At 40.5% G+C, this 23,226-nt stretch overlaps 1 protein-coding gene across 6 annotated transcripts in view; it reads left to right on the top strand.

Moving 5' to 3' along the window:
- ARHGAP18 (Rho GTPase activating protein 18) overlaps positions 1 to 23,226 on the top strand; it is a 187,239-nt gene that overhangs the window by 51,942 nt on the left and 112,071 nt on the right. For 4 of the 6 annotated variants that reach the window (XM_025865359.2, XM_025865348.2, XM_073893916.1 and 1 more), the window contains exon 1: positions 15,062 to 15,258. The exons of 1 other annotated variant lie outside the window; for it this stretch is intronic. In XM_025865359.2, the coding sequence (XP_025721144.1) occupies positions 15,146 to 15,258 (113 nt within the window). In that variant the 5' untranslated portion in view covers positions 15,062 to 15,145. Of the gene's footprint in view, positions 1 to 15,061; positions 15,259 to 23,226 lie in introns of those variants that run through there. One more of the 6 variants, XM_073893917.1, reaches the window with a different exon arrangement.

The raw sequence follows: 23,226 nt of genomic DNA, 5'->3' as shown, positions 1-23,226 counted from the left end.
AACAGCCTCCAATCCCTCTCAGAGCGGGACAGGGTACAGAGAGAAAAGGGAAGTAAGCGGTAGCCAGTGCTTTGCTACAGAGCTGACTCTAATCCAAGGGGGTTTAGTTGTTGGAACCAACTATTCTCTGTGTCAGAGTAAGTCACCTTTGGAACAATCCTTTGTTACAAAGCAGGATTCATTGCTACGAGGTTCCAAGGACTACAGTCTAACTTTACACGTATACAAAGTCTGAGAAATATTAATAACTTCCCTTTCCCTGGAAAGGATAAGACTAGCTCACTACAGAGAGAATGTGTAGAGCACTTGTGTGATTAAAATATGGATCCATGGTATTTCTTTTGTCAAATAAAAATAAATAGAGCTGAAAGATGACATAGTGTATGGGGCATGAGTGCTGTAGCTCTAGTACTATGCTCAGCTGCTAGTAATTTGTGCTCTCAGTTTCCATTAATGACGCAGCAATGCTCAAACCAACAAAACGCAAATCTGCTTGAGATTGAAACTTCTAACAACACTCAAATACTCCTTTAGCCAGATGCCGTGAGCAAGATGCCTTAGTAAAAAGACTGTATGATTGATTTGAAGTCGGGATACCTGGGTTCAGATGTGAACCCCCCTAGTTCTCCCTCTCATAAATTGCTTGATCTTTCTGACCAATCTTTCTGTTTTCTCGTTTGTCAAAGAGAAGCAAAGAAGTGAGGCTATTTGAGATTATACAAATGAAATGCTACACAGAGTAGCATATAATTGGCATTTAATAAATGTATTTTTTTTTTAATTGGGGGATCTAAGAATTTGGGCCCATTAGTTTTTTGCAAGTTCATTATCTCATTCTTCAGTTCATTACCATCAACAATTACAGTGCCTGGCACTAGTAGGTACAGACCAAAAGTATTTGCTCAATGAATAAACTGATGAGTGGCCAAGGAACACATCCTCATAGAACAATAAACAAATGAACTGACAATATTTATGACATGAGTGATAGTCTAGGTCCAATCTAGTGACCCTCACATTAATCCAGGAAGTGGAGGACTAAGAGGGAATTTTACAACTATCAACAGGTATTTAGGGATTTCCCTCTTTTATTAATAAATTTAAAGTTTACGGTATCAATGGGGCAGGCAAGTGGCTTTTGTGTTGAAAAATGAATGTTTATATCTGAAATCTCTCAGGCTACAGTAAGCTAACTCTTTGGCGTAAACCAGAAATCTGAAAGGAAGTAAGCTATGTCCTTGCCAGGTGATCACAGGGCACACCAGATGGTTTCTAGGACTTCCCTGGGAGGCTCATGTGCACTCCTAGAGAACCCAGAATCTCATCCAGTAGGATCGGCTCAGCAAAAATGCTGAAATAGAAGTCAGCCAAAGGACAGTCCCAGAGTCTTTCCAGGAGCCCAACAACCAAGCCAGGGAATGTAATGGGTATAAGTGGGGAAATGTGAAGTCTGGAAGAATCCAGGCCTGGGCAGCTTCCAGTTAAACCGTGCCCCATTGCAAGGACTTCTGTGTCACTCTGGGAGGCCATGAGCCTTTTTAAAGATGAAGATAAACAGATGACCAAATAAATCCAAAGAGGGGTTTTCATGTTAAAGATGGGAACTTTGCACCTGAAGCCAGCTATTTTCAGAGAGATGAGAAGGTTAACTACTTGCAAGTAAATTAGCCTTTGTATTCTCCATGAAGAGACTGAGGACTTGTTTCATCCCTGAAAGAGCTGACTACTCCCACGCTTTGTGTTCCTGCCTACCTTTGCAATCTTCTACTCCCATACCCTGAGCACTTACTTGATTGCTATTTTAAGTAACATTGCTATTTTCTGATAACATGTTTAGCAACTTGATTGTTATTTTTTGGTAATGTGTTTTTGAGGGTTGAGACAGTGCTAAGCACATAGTAGTTAAATAAATGTGTAGATTAATGACTAAATAAATGACTGTATCAGAATCATTTATTAAAAATTTGATATACCTGATCTTGTGATCTTTTGGTAAAATTAAATTTTGTGACCTTTTGGTAAAATTAAAAAATTGGTTCTACTTGATTATTCTATTTCTGTATTTCATTGATTCTAAGATGTATATTTCTTTCATTAACATTTAAACATCTCTGAATTTGGGATTCAACTTACACGTGGTGGTGTTTATAATATTATAATAATTAAAATTATAATATTATTAGTAGCATTTGTTTTAACCAGTGGTTTGCAAACTATGGTGAGTCAAAAAGTGATGTTTCTTAGATATGATAAACTATTATATATATATGTATATATATATATCTCACCTTCATAATGCATATGCCGCTTTATACAAGGATAGGATAATGGGAAAAGCATGGCTTTTATATCAGAGGAATTTTGTGAACCCTGGCTCTGGCTTTTTTTTTTTTTTAATCTGAGCAAAGAGCTTGCCCTGACATTAATCCTTAGGTTGCAGTGTTCTCGTTTGTATGATGGGAATAAAGCATTCATATTAGGGTTTTGCACTAAAGACATTCAATGAAGAAATTTAGTTGAATGCCTTTTCTTTTTTCTCTCTACCTTTTCCATCAGCCTATTTGTACCTCAGGACAGCTGTATCAGGTAAGAATATGTAATTTCCATTTTACAGGTTTAGAAACAGAGGCTTAGCAGCATGAGTGAGTTAAGAGAAAGACCTCCCTGGAGCCTTTGATTTTCCATTATTCCCCTAGCTCTATTAGGCTTCTCACAGGTAACTACTGATGTAGGTGAGAGCTTAGCTACGTTTTTGTTGATAAATTTCTGGAGGCAGCGTGTGTAACAATTTTACACAATACCTTAATAACAATGTCTCACAACTACATCCTTTTTGGAAAGGAATTTACCTCGTGCCCTCATCCTGTAAACAAGGATGGGCTTCTATTTAAAGAAGAGGAAAAGGAAGCGGGAAAAGGATATTATATCACCTGGCCTAGCATTTTTGGGAGCAGATGTTTTCCTCATCTCATTGTTCACAGAAAATTGGTTCAAGATGGTATAAACCAAATGTTGAAAATAACTGTGATCCATAAATCAATTCATACTATTCTTTTGTTTGGCTAGAATGAAATGATGCATCGAAATTAAAGATCGATCCTAAAATCTCAGGGCTTGGTGCAAAACCAAAAGCAAGTTATCATTTCTGTACTGTGATAGACCAACCAGACAGTGGATATTAGACCTCCAGGCCTAATCCAGGCTGGAATCACAGAGGAGCTGTGGAAACTGCTTTTATACTTTCTCAGTTTTGCCTAAAAATTTTCAATTACGGGATTTTCTTTTCTTCGCCTCGGCATTTGTCTTTCCTATTTGGCAATCACGTTTTTAGTTAGGTTGCAAATGGATCAAATAACAAGCAGATAGTCTTAGTTCAGGAATAAAATATCATACTTAAATGAAGAGATGAGTAGGTGCCTGTAGTTTGAAATTGCCGTTGGGTTTCTGAATGAGCCTGGTCTGCTTCCAGACTGTTCCGGGCCTGGCTGGCTGACTGGTGGTGGGCAGTGCACCGATGCGTCTTAAAAGCTTGGGGTCCTCGTATGGAAAACGGGGGATTGAGAGGGTGAAGCAAATTTAAAGAGTTGAGCCAGTATCTGAAACTTGATGGGTGCTCAATAAATTCACCTTTCTCATTTTTCTTCTTCCTTTCCTTTTCAATCTTTTACCCTGATTAAAAATATTTTTTGTCTGAAAGTTTTGGGTTTTTTTTTAGATTTTATTTATTTATTTGAGAGAGAGAGAGAGAACGAGAGAGAGAGCACATGAGAGGGGGGAGGGTCAAGGGAGAAGCAGACTCCCTGTCGAGCAGGGAGCCCCAGGCGGGAACTCGATCCCGGGACTCCAGGATCATGACCTGAGCCGAAGGCAGTCGCCTAACCAACTGAGCCACCCAGGCGCCCTGAAACAGTTTTGAAGCTTAAGAGTTCTAAGTGGACTCCCAGCGTGGGAGTTCAGCGCCCCTGAGAAATGGGTAAACGCTACATTCAATAAGGAGGCAGGCACAGGAAGAAACTCTTGGGGCTACTAGTTCTCTTGGGGAGGGCTGGCTAGGGATCACAGACTTTATGGAAACCAAGTTTCCATCATTTTTTCTTAACCTACCTGCTATCTCCAGGTACTTCATGGCCAAATGTTGCTTGAGGCTTTCCTATTGTGGGAACACATCAGAGCCTGTCCTTTAGTTGTTTTGTTTTACTGTATTTGTTTTAGATTCTATTTTTTTTTTTTTTTTTTTAAGAGAGAGAGTGTGTGCATGAGCACAAGCGTGGGAAGGGAGAGGAACAAGCCAACTCCAGGCTGAGTGCAGAGCCTGGTGCTGGTCTATCCCATGACCCTGAAATCATGACCTTTGCCAAATCAAGAGTCAGAGGCTCAACCCCCAGCCCCCCAGGTGCTCCTAGTTGTTTTTAACCATTTGTTAGACCTCTTCATTCACCCAGTTAGAGATGGCACGTAACTTCTCTGTTCCCACCTCCACACATCTACCAGGTTCTTAAAGATTCTATTGTCCAGTGTCTGTGTGCATTGTCCCTGCTGCGTGTAGCATGGGCTGTGAGTGTAGATGAAGAACACACAGGGCTGCCGCCGCCGTAATTCTATAAGAATATGACAGTACCTCTATGAGCACAGATCTCTCTCCATCTTTTCCCAGCCTTCCGTGCTATTTACAGCCACCGGAGTGTTCTTTCTCCTAGTAGAGCTGATTATGTTACTATCTTGCTCAGTAGTCTGATTATTCCTTGCTGTTTGTGGAATATAGACTAAATACTTGCAAGGCACTAGAAGTCCTTAAACATCTGGCACGGATTTATATATATATAATTTTAGGTTAGTTCTCCCTCTCCTGTCTCCCCTTCCCTGATTTGCATTCCTCATAGCACTTGGGCTGTGAACACGCCTTGACTTGGTGTAAGCAGTCAGCTAGAATCTGTGCCTTAGATGCTTTTGTCCTTCCTTCCCGTGGAAAGTCCTGCTCTACCCAGCCTGATTCCAGACCTAATGGGTGGTTATTGCTTGATGTCTACTTACCAACAATTTCTCCAATTGTAAAATAATGAATGTTTAATAGAGAAAGCTTGGGGGGAAAAATCACACATACACATTACTTTAGTTGTGCCCTCTTCCTTGAAATCTTAATAGATCTTGGAATTCTATACCTCCTTTTAGTTCTAACTGTTCCTTTAGCATTTGTGTGTGTGTGTGTGTGTGAGTGTGTGTATTTACATCATTATGTAATGCTTCTTATTATGAATACATACATATTTGTCCATCCTAACTAAAAATAACCTCCTCGGGTTAGGTTATATCTGATTCGCCTTTACCTCCCTCAGGTTATCTGTTTGAAGTGAGCCAGTGGCCATGCGATATAACCCCACGGGGGACTTCAGTGGTGAAACCATAGGCTTTTGGAGAATTTTGCTCTTTTAGAGGCAGGCCTACTAGTGTCCTTCAAAGGCCCCAGCAGGCCATGGTATGTGCCCTTGGGACATTCGAGGAATCTCCAGAGGGCTCCTTTTGTGCCTGTAGATCACATCAAGGTGGTAGAATGTTTGCTCTGGACTGAAATCCTTGCAAGAATTTTTGTTGTTTTTGATGGCAACTCTATACAGCTTCTCTCTCTATATCCCTCTAATATGTGAATGCTCAGACTGCAGGCAGTGCCATGAAGGCAATCTCTCCTGAAAGAAATCAATTCCTAGAGGGTTCTACCCCTTTCACTTTGTTTTCTCTAAGTGATTTATTCATTTGTTCACCACAGCTTTATTTTGATGATCTTTGCAGGAAAGACAAGTATTACTTTTCGCAGGGGCAGACTCACAGTAAGGAATATGCTGATATATGTCTCATTTTCATGACTGAAAATGTGGCCCCACTGCCTTGATTCGAATCCTTGATAATTTATAGTGATAGAAAGTTCCAGAACATCAGAGTGTGATTTAAACTCAAAAACTCGGAAGGTTATATTCATCTTCTGGAAACATTTTTAAAAACTAATTTCGTTTAAGAGGAAGAGGCAATGTGATAGACTGTGTGTGTGGAAACTCTGAAAGAATAATCTAACTTTGTCACACTGAAGCACTTCTCTTCCTGCTTTTCTTCTCTCTCATGCCAATTTGTGATAAAAGCTGTTCCTTGCAAATATTTCTAGTCCACAGTGTTTGTGGTTATTTGATGTGGAAAAATGATGACTGAAAGAACTTTGATTATGTTCATTGTTACTTATCCTTACCTGTAGGAATGTGACATCTAATATTAAACATATAATTTTATTATTGGGAAAGGAAAATAGGTACCTTACATATTTTTAAAGAAAAGTTAAAAAATGAAACATAGTGGGAAATAGATTGATGGAAAAGAATATATTCTCTACCCTAAGTAGTGAAATTCAAATTTTTTCACTAAAATTGAATGGTAAAGAAACTTATGGTTTTTTTGCTTTGTTTTGTTTTGTTTTTGGAGGGTGGGTAGGATAAAAATTTTGGAGACATTATTTAGGAGTGATTCATAAGAGCTAGACATCAGTTTTTACAGTAGACACTTTGAGCCAGTGACTGTGGGTTAAGGCAGTCTCTGAACTTGAGCAATTTGCACTGCAAGGAAGTATCCTGGTGTCAGGATATGGTGTTTTCCTCAAATCTTTGAGTCCTGGCTCTGTTACCATCTGCCTGACCAGCTTTTGTGTAACCTTTCTTTCCTTAGAGCAGCTGCTTCTATAAAAGAAGTCATTTGGATGAGATATAGATAACCTTTAGACAACATCAACACTATAATTTTGGGTTTTAAAATTTCAGGAGACCACAGTTCTCATGAGTATAGCTAGTTCTTTGAGCTTTTGTAACAAACCAGCTAGCCAAATTATTAAATAGAATGAAGACAAACAGACTCCTGGAAACTCTCAGAAGATATTTCAGGAACACAAACAGTTTGGAGCTAGGATCTAATGTAAGGAGATCGTTCTCAATTAGAGTGAGGTATAGGGCATTGGGGTGAAAATGGTTCTCCATTTTTTTGTGGACGCATATTGAGAAAGTATTGAAACTTAAGGACTCTAGCTCAAAAATTATCAGTATAAACAATTATTCTCAAAATTCTGGATATGATTTACTTCTTTCACTAGAAATTTATTCTTTCACAGAGAAATTTCCAATGAAATAAGTACATTGTAACCAATGAAGCAAATATACGCAATGAAATAAGTATATTATACAAAAATTTTGCAGAGATTGAATATTTTCATGACACTAGATTTCCATTTATTGTAACACAAGTCAAGTTAATAGAGTTTTGGGAAATAAAAGTGTTGCCGCCATGTGAAATAGTCTGGTTCATTTAAAAAATGTTAAAGTCGGTGTCTTAGTATTGAGGGAATATGGTATAATACTTTTTAAAACCAGGAACCGTGACTCACTTATTTGAAAAAATATTAATGTTTATTTCCAAGGAACAAAATGGTCAAACAAGAAACAACGTAAGTTCTTCCCAACATAATTTTAATGAAAGGCTGTTTTTCCAGAAAGTAATATGCCTATTTTCTTTTATGTATAATTTATTTTTATTTCATTTTGAAATTCCTGAAAATGCGGATTCCCAGAGGTATGTAGTAGGAGTTGCAGACAAAGTTAGAATTCATATAACTTGCTAGACACCAGCCTATGTTAAGGTAGGTCTATCTAGAACCTTCTAAGGCCCTGAGTTGAAGTCATGTTAGAAAGTTAAGGACTGTTACTCTCCCGTTCATCCGAGTAGAGGCAAACTTGAAAAAGGGCTCTCCTGAGATTTTTGCACATAGCAAAATTGAGAAGTAGTAGATCCTCTCTACACCAGCATTCGTTTATGGCATTCAAAAATTTGTCTAGTATTTCAATTTCTGATCTCTGCTAGCATGATGGCTGTTTGTCTAAAACAGCTCTGCTTATTCTGCATCTTTAAAAATGAAAAGATTTATTCAACTGGCCAGCTATAATTATCATTAAATGAGCCTAACTCCCTGATTAAATACCTCTTTGAAATTATTTTGAGGGTTATTCTTTTCTCCTAAAGCTAAAACTTCTCCAGAAAATAGAATTGGACATATGTCAACTGGGAAACTAGGGAAGCTCCGTGTAATCAAAAGCATACTGATGTTTTTCTATTATTGCTTCACACCCCTTTCTAAAAAGATAGTGCTTAAGGCCCAAACTCTTATCACGATGAGAACCTGCATACTTCTAGAGTAGTTGCTTTTGCCATTAGGTGCTCACTTGCAACAACATGTGAATCTAATTTCTATTATGACATTTGAATCTAATTTCTTCACCAGAGAAGCAAAACCCAGGGGGTGTTGCTGAACGTTTTAGATGCTCCATCTGTAAGTAGGGTACCGGGGTTCCTCCCCCCCAGTAAAATTATGCTTCATCATTCTTGAAGTCCTTTCTAGCCTTAGCAATTTCCCAAGGGGCTCACAAAATAGAAATTCTTCTTTGATGACTTATCTCTGTGCAGTTTTATCATGTATTTTGGTCAAGGAAAATAGAGTAGTTCCTGGAGTAGTTATACTAAAACATTAGAAGACCCACCTTCATTATGGAGTGGATAACGGCCATTTTTTTCCCCAGGATGCTTCTATTTCCTCATTTCTCTCCAAGCCACAAATCAACTGAGCCCTTTCCCCAGATATTCAGCTTTATCAAGGCTTCCCCAGTCACTGGCTTCTTTTACTTTATGAGAAAAATAAGTGTTCTTCATAATCTACTTGTATTAAGGCAAGTCTGGGTATTGATAAAATTCCAGATGTTTCCAATTGAGCCTTTATTCATAGTCAAAATACTACCTTTCCAGAACATACCTCCCTCCAGAGAATACACTTCAGTCTTCCCGACTTCATACTTTCATTTGGAAGTGTATGCAGCATGGGTCTTACTGTATTCAGCAATGAAGAGAAAAACCAAAGGAAAAGTTAGGTTCATTGCACCTTCTTTTCTTGGCTAATTTCCATGTTAGGCTAGTTTTGATAAGAGGTAGATTAATTATGAAGCTAAATGAAGTTAAACTCTTAGAGTCCTGTTCTTGCAGGTCTCCCTCCACAAAGCTATTCCTAACAAATTCTGTAAGCTTCAGGTCTATAAACCTAAATCTGTCTTTGCCTAATATTAAAAAAAAAAAAAGATGTTTATAATCATAATGACCAGAGTACATTTCTTTCATTTCTATCAGTAATAAATAATTTTAAGTAAGATGGTATAGTAGTGATGATCTCCTCCAGTAGTTTGCGTACTAAGCCATGCTCCCCCAGTAATTTGACATAAGAAATTTCAGAGTGCTAGAAAAGAAACTTGTTTGTGCCTGTCTGAATGTAAATTTCCATAACACTGCATTTACCTCACTATTCTATTTGGTTAAACAGTTTAGATTTGCTGTAGCTTCTTTCACCTCATTAATTATTCATGTGGGCTTTTTTCATAAACAAAAGAGAGTCAGGATGGCTGTAACCTTTACAGTGTTGAAGAGTGAGCTCAGGCTCAGTGGTTATATACACCCTGGTTTACATGTCCTGGTTCTGGGACACACACTAGCGTGTGACCTCACATGCCTTATCTCTAAAGTGGGCATAATTATAATCTATCTTTCAGTTTTTGAGACGATTAAGTGAGACTGTGTATGCCATGTCTAGCAAAGAATAAGCACTCAAACATTAGCTATTATTATTTATTGGTCATAAACTCTTCAACTGAGAAAGATCTTCTCTAGATGTTTACAGATAAGCCTAAATTAGCCTCTGGCAAAAGCAGTTACAAATTATCCCAGGCATGGCTAGTATTTTCTCCCTGGAGGAGCAGTTAAGAAAATAACTTTGAAAATAGAGAAAGTTTTAGAGCTGTGCGGAGAGAGGCATAAGGCTTTTTTCCCCCTTATTGTTCCAGAGGCAGAATTAGTAAAAATGAATGCAATTTCCAAGGAAGTAGGTTTAGATTCTGTACATGCAGTGATTTTCAGTAACAATTCCCCAGTACAGAATTGGCTTGCTTGCAAGCTCACAAGAACTATTCACACAAAGGCTTGATAAAACGTCAGGCGGGTGAGATTGGAACACTCTCTTAATTAGTCCGTGCTACCGTGTAAATCCAGTTTTTATCACTTATATAAAACTTTAACTTCACAGTTGATTACTTTATTCAAGTTCTTACTATATTAGCGTAAATTGAGTTTTACTTTGCCAATTGAAAGGTCAGTTTTCACATGGCCTGTGTCTGTTTATCGACTTTCAACAATCTGACAAGGTTTGAGTGTACACATTCTCCTTGGTTAATTCCATTTAAAGCAAAAGAAACTGATTGAGAAAAATTTGATAAATACGTTGATTCTATTTCAACTTTAATTCCATACTACTAAAAAGGCTCCTAAATCAAAATATGAAAAACAGTTAGTAAACTCTTTGATATTACAAGCACTGAATATAATAATTTTTTTTCATTATTTTTGAACATGATTGTCAAATTGTCAGAGGCTACAGTACTATCTCCACCCTATTTTTAACAACCTATTTGGGTAGAAAAATCAGCTTCCTTTTTCCTCCCTATGCCATCTAGTATGTCCCATTTATTTATTTATTTATTTTAAAAGATTTTATTTATTTATTTGACAGAGACACAGTGAGAGCAGGAACACAAGCAGGGGGAGTGGGAGAGGGAGAAGCAGGCTTCCCGCTGAGCAGGGAGCCCGATGCGGGGCTCATCCGAGGACCCTGGGATCATGACCTGAGCTGAAGACAGATGCTTAACGACTGAGCCACCCAGGCGCCCCTAGTATGTCGCATTTAAAGAGAATGAATGAAATGAATGTTTAAACTGTCTTCCTATTATTAATTACTTGGTAAGATGTTTCCTAACAGGAAAGTGTTTGGCATGCAATCAATAGCCTGGAATATTAACATCTTCCAAGGACATTAGGTTTTCAGTGTTTGTTTAAAGTGATTGCGGGAGGGAGTAAAATAGTATTTTTTTTTTTTCTGTAAAATCTGCTTCTAGCAGGAAGGGTGATGGGACATAAGGGAAGACTCTAGTTAAAACTTAGAAGGGTTTAAGGTGTGAAATAAGAACGACATTTTCAAGGGAGCATATTGGTAGTGAGATTTGCTTCTGTGATGGTCATAAGAAAATTCTGAAAATCATTTTTTATCTACTTGAGCCTGTATTTAAGACAGTGTGCACCGTGGCATGGGGTGTGTGTGTGTGTGTGTGTGTGTGTGTGTGTGTGTGTGCACACAATCCTAGCACTGTCTGCCTGTGACAAGCAATATCCTCAGACCAGTAACGACAGGGCTTTAGTGAGATGGAAAAAAGAGCCCAGAGGACTTCCGTGTACCTGGCAGTTAAATTAATAGGATTCAATCTTATGTACTAAACTATGTAAATCAACGTGTGCCACATATTGTGCCTCACAAATATTTAAAAAGCCATGGTTATTAGGAACCCAAATATTATTCTAAACTTACAAAATAGTTTTATGTTAATGTGCATATTGTGATTTATTTGTAATTTAAAAAGTGAAGAAAGTGTAATTAGGCAAAGGTACAACTTCATCATCATTTTGGTTAAAACTGGGCAAAGATTCTATCATGAATTGTTTCGTGAGAGATGGCAGTGCTCATGGCGGTCAGTGGGTATGTGACAGCTTGACAATATAGCAAAGGAAGAAGGGAAAATAGCAAAATGAAGGAAGAAGGTTAAAAGGGGATCCAGGGAATTAGGGGCAAGGAAGGAGTGGGACGGCAAGGAAAACAGAGAAGAAAAGCATTTCTGAAAGAACGTATGGCCGACCACCAATAATTGTAGAAGGGGGCGATGCCTCTGTTTTTACATTTGAGACCAGATGCATAAAAAAAGAAGGTTGACTGTGAGGGGCGCTAATCATTATCATATATTTTATGTTCTATTTTATATACATAAGGCCATTAAAAAGATAAAACTCATATTCCAACTGACTTTCACCTCTCTTCCTGTAGTTTTCATTTTGCCTGAACTCTTGAATATTTCATCATAGCTTCACACTGTTTAGTATTACCAATCAACTGTTTAATATTACCATTTTTTTAAACTAGGCTCCACACTCAGTGTGGAACCCAACACGGGACTTGAACTCACGACCCTGAGATCGAGACCTGAGCTGAGATCAAGAGTTGGATGCTTAACTGACTCAGGCACCCGGGTGCCCCAATATTACCAATATTACCAATTTTGACTAAAAATTTAGTAATCTTTTTTTAAAAAAATATTTGAGAGAGTGAGAGCAAGCGAGCATCAGGGGAGGGGCAGAGGGAGAGGGTGAGAGAGAGAGAGAGAGAGAGAGAGAATTCCAAGCAGACTCCCTGCTAAGTGTGGAGCCCCAAGCGGGCCTTGATCCCACAACCCTGAGACCATGATCTGAGCTGAAACCAAAAGTCAGATGCTCAACTAGTCAATCGACTGAGCCACCCAGGTGCCCCAGTAATCTTCTTAAGGACACATGAAATTTCGTTTTTTATTCAGTCAACATTCATTAGAGGCCCACTATGTGGAAGGATTCAGTTAGGTGTGGAAGGAAAAGAAAGGAATGACGGTGGGACCAGACGGAATGGTGTCAGGCAGATGAGATGGGAAGGTGTGTGTGTGTGTGTGTAAGGCAGCAAGAATGTTCAGTGGTCCACTCAAAAAGTTTGGAACATGGGGAGCCAGTGAAAGGACAGACACCATCAGGGCTGTGCTTGGATGTGATAATACAGTCGAGCCTTGAACAACTGGGGGTGGGTGGTGGTTAGGGGCACTGACCTCACCTTTGCAGTCAGGAACTCGCGTATAACTTTGACTCCTCTAAAACTTTACTACTACCAGCCTGCTGTTGACTGGAAGCCTTGCCAATAACATAGTTGATTACCACATATTTTATGTTCTATGTATTATATACTATATTCTTACAATAAAGTAAGCCAGGGAAAATAAAATTAAGAAAATCATAAGGAGGGCGCCTGGGTGGCTCAGTTGGTTGGGCAACTGCCTTCGGCTCAGGTCATGATCCTGGAGTCCCGGGATCGGGTCCCTCATCGGGCTCCCTGCTCAGCGGGGAGTCTGCTTCTCCCTCTGACCCTCCTCCCTCTCATGCTCTCTGTCTCTCATTCTCTCTCTCGCAAATAAATAAAATCTTAAAAAATAAATAAAATAAAATTGTTTGCATTAAAAAAAAAAAGAAAGAAAATCATAAGGAAGGGGCACCTGGGTGGCTCAGTTGATTAAGCATCTGACTCTTGGTTTCAGCTCAGGCTGTGATCTCAGGGTCATGAGATCGAGCCCTGTGTTGGGCTCTGTGCTGAGTGTGGAGCCTGCTTAAGATTGTCTCTTTCCTCCTCTTTCTCTGCTCCTCACCCATGCTCTTGCTCGCTCTCACGCTCACTTGCTCTCTCTAAAAAAAAAAAAAAAAAATTAAAAAATTAAAATCATAAGAGCCAACTATACTTGAATTAAAAAGACTAAAAAAATCATAAGGAAGAGAAAATACATTTACTGTACTGTATTTATTGAAAAGAATCCACTTATAGGTGGACTTTTGCAGTTCAAATCCATGTTGTTCAAAGGTCAACTGTAATGTGCAAAATAATTTAGAAGAGAAGGCAAAGAAGGAGCTAAAAGGGCTGTTGTAATATTGGAACTAAGACTTAACTATAAGGGCCCGGAAGGGGCTCAGGCAATGGAGATGGAAAGAGGACCGCAGGTAGAGGCTCTAGGGGTGGGAATGCAAAGGGTGTGGAGTGGGAGGGATGCAGAAATACTCTCTCTTTTTTCTTTTTCTTTTTTTTTGGAAGACTTCTGTAGGTGAGAATTCACTGTAGACAGGGAAGAGAGGGTTTAAAACATTTTAAAAATACTTTTAAGAGTGTGTAAGCACAAATAAAGTACTTATTTCTCATGATTTTAAATAATGAAAAAAGTGTGCACAGAATGTTTATGGAATGATGAAGTTGAGAACTTGCTTATGAGGAATTTTAGATACACTGACTAATAGATCATCAAGATCAACAACAACAAACCAATTCAGACTATGGGGTATACAGAAGAGAGTAGACTTTTTTTTTTGAGGGGGAGAAAGAACAGAAACATCCCTTGTATGTTTCGTAACTTTTGAGCTTGTTTCCTAATCTACAAGGTAAAGAACAGCATGCTCGTTTAAAAAAAAAAAAAGGGAATTTAGAGTTCTGTTCAAATGCAGCTTCTGGCACAGAACAAATGCATTCTCTTAGCCAAAAGAACTTACCCTGACCCCTCAGCTTTATTTTTCTTAGGTGATAATGAGGCCTTGTGGGGTGTGTGTGTGTGTGTGTGTGTGTGTGTGTGTGTGTGTGTGTCTCTCTCAAATAATTGAATAGAAGGGATAATACACGCGAATCACGTGTCACAGAGGGCCTGGCATATGGTAGGTGCTCAACAAATGGTAAGCACTTCTGGTATTCTCGGCAGTAACATTTAACAGAGCATTGGTAGATGCTTCTAGTATTGAAGGGTGTATTGGAAATTTGGCATTGGCTTTTTATGTGAAAGATGACATTCCAGGATAGACAATCATTCCATGAGGACATTTTAAACCAGAAACAGGTAAAGCTTTTCTTGTTACCTGTATTGCACACTTTTGCTCCAGGTTCATTGGTTTTTGCTTTGGTTAATTTTAACAGTGAACATAAAGGGGTTAAGAAATGCCCTTACTCATGTTACATGAAGTAGCAGAAATTATCAGATGGAAACAGGAATTGGGAAGAGGGAAAAAAAAAAGCTCTGTAGTAACTCATTGTTTACTGACCAAGACGGCTTGTACTTCCATCGATGAGCAGAGTCCACAACCCAGCAGTTTAATCGGAATAATTCAGGCGTGGGGGCAGTTCAATACCCCCCCCCCCCCCCCCCCCCCTTCCTTAACTAAAGCTGCTCAGACTGGAATTGCCCGGGGTTGAAACAATACTCTGAGTCACAGCTCTTCTCATTGGAGAGCCAGCCAGCCCTTCCCGGGCGAGGCCCCGCCCCTCGCGTGCGTGTCACCCGCCTCGGGAGGAGGAGCGGCCAATGCTAATGAGCGGCGCTGCCCGGAGGAACTTCATTCCCCTTCTCTGGGTCAGGATCGCAGAAATTATGCCCCTTCTGTCACCATGAACTGGCTCTCCAGTTCCCAGGGAGTTGTCCTCACTGCCTACCACCCCAGCGGCAAGGACCGGGCCGTGGGGGGGAACCATGGCAAGGGAGGGGAGAAAGCCACCGCAAGGTAAGCCCAAGAGCAAAACAAAAACCTCTCACCTGCTCCAGGAAAAAAGTGACAGGGAAGTTGGCGCGGAGAACGGACCGGCATCGCCCGTCGAACCTAACGTCCTGCCGAAGCCGAAGTGTTTGGCAGGGGTTTTGTGCACTTTGCGTCTCCTCTGGTCCAAGCCTGAAATAGCCCCTATGATTGCTGGGGAAGATGAATAGGAGGAAGGACCTGGGGATATGCCTATCAGCCTTGCTCCTTAGCAGGTGCATTTGCAAATGTTGAAAGATCAAATGTCTATGTTTGAAACACTTCCTATGAGATGGAATTCTTGAATGGGCTCAGGGCACAGCCGCTGGAACTGCTAGTTGGGGAAGTGTGCCAACAAGTAAGGAGGCTGTTCATTGTACAATCTGTTGTTAGAGTGTGGGGTTCCCAGCACCCCCCCTCGCTGAAAGCAAACTTCTTAGGCAAAAAGCCCAAGACACTGGCCAGTGGCAGTGTGTTTCACATTCTTTTGTGTATGTGTGGGCGTGGGGTAGAGCTTTCAAAAAGGAGTTTTTTATCAGGAGGTAGTACGCTGGGGCCAGGGTGAAATGTGGTTAATGTTAAATCACTTTATAGGCAGAGAGGGCAAGTGTTCTATAGGCCACTGAGGCACAAAGAGTACCTTTCTCTCTGTACTTTGTTCTGATTTTTCAAGGGCTTTTTTTTTTTCTTTCCCTTAATGACCTTCTTCCTAGCCGAACATTTTTACCTCCAGTCTTAGATATAAACTGTAAATATTGGCTTAGAAGCTTGCAGATAGCAAATGCTTAAACTAGTACATAACCTACCTTAGGTATCGGTAAGCATATTTCCTCCTTGATGTTTAATGTGATAATAAAACCTTCTTTGTTCTTACATGACTTATGCTGAAATAATGCCTTCTTTCATTTGTCTTAAAATCCTCAAATGTGGGGGAGGGGAATAAAAACCAAAGGAATGGCTGTAGTACTCTGTTAGATTCTCAGGCTGACCAGAACTTTTCCTCACATAGCTGCCACACTATGTATTCTGTTGAAAGAATTAATTTCCAGAGATAAAAGGGAATTGCTACTGTGCTTTAGATGTGTTACCATTTTATTTTCTGTCACTTTAAGTATTTTGTGTGAGATCATTAAGCGTTTTCATTTTTTATGTGGTTTATCAATGTATTAGTAACCTTTTAGCTGTCAGCAGCCTGTAACCCCAGCCTCATGTCATCTCTAACGTGGAGTCCACATCAGAGTCAAAATTGCCAGAATGGTACAAACCTAGTACATTCTCCAGGGACTTTACTCTGGAGTGGCCTGGGGATCTGAGCTGAATTTTGGATTTTGATTGTGAGAGTGGAAAGAACCTTAGGGACATAGAGTCCAAACCTCTCATTTTCCCTTTAAGTCCTCAAATCCCAGGAATTATTAGGATGTTGCAAGGCCTGTGGATCTAGGCCTTTGCCAAGAGGCTGCATATTCGGTTCTGAAGGCTTTATTCTGTATTTGCAGTTTTGCAGCCTGTTGGTGGTGGCCTGTACTTGAGTGGGTTGAGAGAACAAAAGAGAGGACAGATTGGGCGCCTGGGTGGCTCAGATGGTTAGGCGTCTGCCTTCGGCTCGGGTCATGATCCCGGGGTCCTGGGATCGAGTCCCGCATCGGGCTCCCTGCTCAGCGGGGAGCCTGCTTCTCCCTCTGCTTCTCTCTCTCTCTCTCTCTCTGTCTCTCATGAATAAATAAATAAAAAAAAAATCTTTAAAAAAAAAAAAAGAGAGGACAGATTACTCTCAGTCTATGCTAACGCAGAATCAAGAGGTGCTAAGGCAGCAGGGTGGTAGCTAACTGAGTTGTGAGTGCTCCCCCTGGGGCCTCAACGCCAGTTCTGTTCCCACCTGCTTCCCCTGCTGGCTTCCATGTTGCTTGTCCACACTGGCCCCAAATTCTCACCACTGAATTAGAGCCCTAAGGACTTTTTTTTTTTTCTTTTTTAGTAGGCACCATCCGTGCCCAATGTGGGGCTTGAACTCATGACCCTGAAACTCTGCTGACTGAGCCGGCCAGGCACCCTGGGACAGTTCTTTATATTGACTGGAGAAGATGGGAGCCCTGGTTTGAGGGCTGGGAGGAAAGGCAGGAAGGAGGGAGAAGGGACAGTCTTTAGGGCTTTTATCATTAAGTATGGAATAATTTAGCGTAGTGTTATTTTGGGAGGCACCCTCTTTAGCCTGGAAAGGTTGAGATACTACAAGTGGAGGGGGAGGGGGTTGGATGGAGGCAGGGAGGGATTCGAGGATGGGTTGGTGTCAGGAGTGACCCCCCAAAGTTGGGGGAGCCGGGCACACAGGGCTTTCACTCTGATCGGATTGGTCACCTGGTGCTTTAAGCACTGGGAAGCTGCTCTGAGGTACAAGGTTGATGGTTGATGCCTCTTTTAAAATGCTCTTCAAATGCAAACCAAACCAAAACAAACAAAACTCAAAAAGTGGCAAAGTTAGACTCTGTTCTCTCCCACCCATTTAACAGTTGGTGGAGGGAGCATGGGAGTCTGAACTTCGCTTATTGCAAGATTATGTCTTTTCCAAATAATAGGCACTTTGAACTATTTAATCAAATGTTTAGTTCAATAAGATGAACTCATATATGTCATTTGAAAAGTATAAAGATCTATGTATATGATTTAGGGTATTTAGAGGTGTTTGATTTTTAGCTTTGCCTAACCGAGTCCTTTTTTACTTTTATTTGGTCTTTGGAGAAGCTGGGGTAGTAGGGAATTAATATTTTTGTAAGTAATCTGTTAGTCTAAAATTCCTTCCATTCCATTCCATTCCATTATCCCTCTTTATCAGGACACATTCACTGGATGACTGATTAAGGAATTCCTCCTCCTCCTGGTTAGAGTCTCTCAAATATTTACAGAATCCTGTTTTCAGTTTTTTGTCCTATTTCTTCCTTAAAACATTAGGATTTGAAGAAATATGCTAATATTAGTTGTTCTGACTGACTTATACACAGATATTTCCAAAGGAAACCACTTTTTATGACTAGCTATATTTATGAGTATTTACTTGTTAATTTTCAAGCAGGTTTCTTACTGTTTGCTTTAGCAAAGCCGTTTTTCAAAGAATACTGCATTTTGTCTATTTTTACTATTCTCCTTTGACTTTTTTTTTTTAAGATTTTATTTATTTATTTGACAGAGAGAGTGAGAGCACAAGCTGGGAGACAGAGGGAGAGGGAGAAGCAGGCTCCCCGCTGAGCAGGGAGCCTGATATGGGGCTTGATCCCAGGACCCCAGGATCATGACCTGAGCTGAAGGCAGCTGCTTAACTGACTGAGCCATTCAGGTGCCCCCTCCTTGGACTTTTTAAGAAGAACTTACTTGCTTTATATCCGTTTTTGTCAATATCTGATAAATATTAATGTCAAATGATATTTTCTTATTGAAACTCTTAACTCTAGTTGACATTTGAGGTATTTTTATGTCTTCCATGAACAAATATATAGCATTCATTGTGTAAGGTCTTGTTTTATTGGCCCCATTTGCAGACCATTGGAATTGGTCAAGCAGAACCAAGGGGCAGTGTGTCAGGGTGACCTAGGCTCTGAAGCCCTGGGCTCGGGGGGCCAACCTGCCTGGGTTCACATCCCAACTCCCACTCATTAGCAGTGGAACCCTGGAGGGGTTCTTTAACTCTCTACTTGTAAACTGAACTTAATAGTACTCGCTTCATTGGGAGGACCAAGTGGGTGGTTCCGTGTAAAGCCCACGGGACTGTGTCTGCTTTTTAGCTAGCTGCTACTCTCTTTACCGTTAGGTAAAGTAACTATGGAGCTTTGCGGCATACGAAGCATTCTTCCTCATTTCAGGAGCATTTTCATAAATATCATTTTGTCATGTGTTCAGAAACATGGGCGTGATTTATATGCTTAACTAAAATTGGCATAACTGAAAATTAACCATAAGGTAGAAGTTCAGGCCTCTGGCGTTTGAAAGACCTTGGAAATGTCCTTTTGATCTGTAGCCACATTAAGAATTTGAACTAGTGACCGCTGCTGGGGCACTGATGGGCTGCACTGAGGTCTGTAAACCCTGACTTATGGCAAGATGGAATGTGGGTGGGTCTTCTTCTGGCAGCTGGACTCCTTGCTGTCCCAAACTTCCTTCCTCCTCCTTTAAGAACTACTGCCCAGGGTGCCAGATGGAAGAGGGTGGCCATCTTCATATGCTTTGTTTAATTCCAGACTTTTTCAAATCCTACCCATCTCTTGGGTCTGTAAAATTATGTCATAAGCATAACCATTTGGTCACTCAGTCATTCCACATATAATTACTAAGCACTTACTGTGTGTCAGGCAGTTGTCCAAGAGCTGGGGCTATATTGGGGGAAAAAACAGACAAACGCCTGCATGTGGGGGTAAAGGGGAGGCATAGAGTAGAAAGTGAAGGCCTGAGCAGGTGAGCCTTGCAGGTATCTGGGGACAAGAGTTAGGGGAAGAGCTTTCAAGGTAGAGCCTGGTAGAGAGTATGGAAGCCATGAGCCTCGAGTAAGCCCTAGAGCAAGCCCCCAGAGATGCAAAGAGTCTTGCTGGGCTGGAATGGTTGGGAGTAAGTGGCTTTGAGGAGGAGAAAACTAGACGAGGCAGGTAGTTCGATCTGATGGTTTTATAGCCCACTTGAGGAATTTAATTTTTGCACAAAGTGAAATGGGAAGCCAGCGTTTGGGGAAGATAGTGAACAGTGGAGGAACAGAGCATGTTTCGGTTTCAAAGAGTGTCTTTGGCTGTTGTGTAGATTGTAGACTGCAGAAGTAGGCACACGACTCAGGAGGGTAAGGTGATGGTGGCTTAGGCCAAGGTTTCAGTTGTTTGGGTGGTGGGCTGGTGGGTGGTGAAATATTCTGAAGGTAGAGCTTTTTGGATGTCCTGATGGTTTTGGTATATGAGCCAATGGGAATAAAGATTATTGCAAGGTTTGGCCTATGCAACTCAAATTTTATGTAGACGGGGAAGGCTTCCAGAGTGAAAGGAGGATAGGCTGGGTAAGATCTGAAGCTCAATTTTGGACCTACAACTTGGAGATGTCTTTTTCAAAGAAGCATTCAGGGAAGGACATGGTTGTCTTCCTTGATGAGTTCGGAGTTTTTACATGAGAACATGCATTAAAAAAATTATGTACTATATATCACGAATAGAGTTTTTTTTCCTTTTGAATTTGTGTTTTATCTGACATTATGTTTTTTTTTTGGTAAAGAAAAGGATGGTCAAGAGTTTTTATAATGCAATTATGTAGTAAGTGAAATAACATTTCTTATTACTTTTCCCCCTTTAGCTTTTAAGGCATTCCAAATGCATTTTTAACCTATCCATATGGATAACTGCTTCTAGATCAATCTAGTCATCTGTTTAATGACATAAGAGTACTTTCTGAAAACTTCTTTACTGTGTGGTTTAGAAGGCTTATCCGTAATTTTCTCTTCAATCGTTAAAAGACACACCCAGTACTCCAACTGGGCAGGTCTTACCTTTAGAGTTACGGAATATTTGCCTTTTAACTGCCCTATCTGTAAAGTTTGTGATTTCTGTGGGCCTGTTTAAAGTGATCTTCATGGAACTTATATTAGCTTTATGCCTTTCAAATATGAGGATTTTTAAATCTCAAGAACTGCTCCCCCAACCACTCGCAAAACAAAAAATAAAACAAACAAAAACAAAAAAAAAAACCCAAACCCTGCCAAAATATTTTATTATACATGGTACACTTACTTTACTGTCCACCTGCACTGTCTCTTCTTGTCTCTCTTTTCTAAGTGGGACTTGTGCTTAATTGAAGGTTTATGTTCTTGGGGCGCCTGAGTGTCTCAGTTGGTAAAGTGACCGACTCATTTTGGCTCAGGTCATGAGCTCAGAGAGTCCTAGGATTGAGCCCTGCATCAGGCTCCGCACTCAGCGGGAAGTCGGCTTGTTCGTCTCCCTCTTGCTCTCTCAATAAATAAAATCTTCTGCCTTCTCTCTCTCCTCTCTCCTGCCTTTTCTTCATTCAGCTTTGCCCAAGGGTCCTGAGAAGACTTTCTTCTTGTCACCCTAGTGGTGTCCCTGGGAGAGAGCTTGTAACTGCAGAAACTTGAGGCCTCCAGGCTATTGGTGATGGTGGTGGGTGGGGGTGGGCTGGGGGGAGGTCAACAGCATGTTTTCCATGCTTGGTTTGGGGAAGGTGCACTAGATTAGGTGTGATGCAGTCCTCTCCTGAACTCTCCCCTCTAGAGGATTTCTGACCTAAATCCTTCATTTCAAACAAATACTCTGAGAAGAAATTGCTGTAAAGTTTTAGTGGGTATTGATATTTAATGACGTCTTTGCTCTTTTGATAAGAGATAAAGAGTAAGTCTCCCTACCTGAGGGGAGTGGGGATGGATAAAGGTGTTGGGAGTAAATTAGGGTAGATGGAGCAGAAGGGATGATGTCTGGATAATTCGGAGGACACATTCTTTTGACTGCTATGTTTGTTGCTGTGACCCGGCCAAGTTTATCCCATTTTTGCAAGAAGTAAACAGAAACCATGGAGACTGGTGTGGCCAGTTTACTACATCTGGAGTCTCTTCCAAACTCAAGTGCACTAAGTATCTGAATTTCTGTGCCGAAAGAGAGTGTGAAATGTCATTTCCTTTATGCATGCTGTTTGGTGGTTGCTTTGGCAGAGTACCCTTCAGTGTCTTTAGGGAAAATGAGGTTTATTGCAGGCAGCTGGGTCCTGGGGAGAGGAGGCATTGCCTGTCTTTTTCCCTCACTGATGGGTCATGTGGCAAGTCTGCTCTCTCTCTGTGGACACTCTTTTATTCTTTCTGTCTGCTGGCTTTATAATCTCATCATTTTAAGCTTGAGCTCAGCTCTTAATGGATGCCCCAGGCTTGTTGCCCTCTATCAACTTGTATCTCATAGCAAACTGACCCATCTCTCTGTTTCCTAATTTCAAAGTTTTGAAAGGGGATCCAATTGCCCAGTTAATCTTCTTGAGCTGCCCCAGGAAGCCTGTGATTCTTATGATTTGACCACTCGGGGTCTTTTTAGTGAGGCAGATTCTGTGGATAGGGCAGATCCTCAGAAGGGATGTGGTATCTTTGCTAAGTTGTTGGGTTGAGTACATCCTACCTTTATCTGTTTCCTCATCTATGAAATGGATGTAATAATGCTCTTGTCTTCTTCACAAGGTTAATATAAAGATCAAATATGTGGCTTTTAAGAGTTTTCAAAAAAATAGATGAGTATTACTGTAAATCTTTTCAAAACAATATCTTAAATTTTCCCTAGACATTTTACTTAATTAGAACTGTCATACTGAACTTTTTGGTTTAATTTGCATTTTGCTTCTGCTGCTGTGTACTAAAACATAAGTTCCTTGAGGTTGGAGACCTTTACTTTTGTGTGTGTGTGTGTGTGTGTGTGTGTGTCTCTTTACACCTAGGCCTTAGCAAAGTGCCTCAGGCAGGTAACAAAAGTTTTAATGAATGAATGAGTGTGAGAGCGAATAAGGTGCAGTGATAACACACAGAAGAAGAAATGAGGGGGTGAGCCGGCGGGAGGGGAGAGATGGATACCATGGAAAGGCAGATGCTGTTTTCCATGGGAAAACAATAGCATAAACTATGTTTAAATTCCACGGGGCTGCAATTCTCCAATTGTGCCATTTTATAGCTTAGTAGATTTCTTTTCACTAGCCACACAACTCAACATGCTATTTATTTGTAGCATTGTTGCTATGGGGAAAATGTGTTCAGAGCTCCTAGTAACAGGTTCCCAAATACATTTTTCAAACTCAAATAAAATCTTCAACAAAGTTGGAGATTATTGCCCAATGTTTCCTTGGTGCCTCTCAGGACCTTCATGAATTGAGAAGTGAGAGGTATTTATTTCTTGTTTTTTTTGTATTTTTTTTTCTGCTTGTAGTTTTGCCTTATTCTAGTACTGTGTGCGTTGC

This window comes from Callorhinus ursinus, unplaced genomic scaffold, assembly GCF_003265705.2.
Source record: "Callorhinus ursinus isolate GAN/ISIS: 27379988/994484 unplaced genomic scaffold, GSC_fseal_2.0 scaffold6, whole genome shotgun sequence".
Lineage (NCBI taxonomy): Eukaryota > Metazoa > Chordata > Mammalia > Carnivora > Otariidae > Callorhinus > Callorhinus ursinus.
Note: the sequence above shows the minus strand (reverse complement) of the source record. Positions and strands in the feature narration are given on the sequence as shown.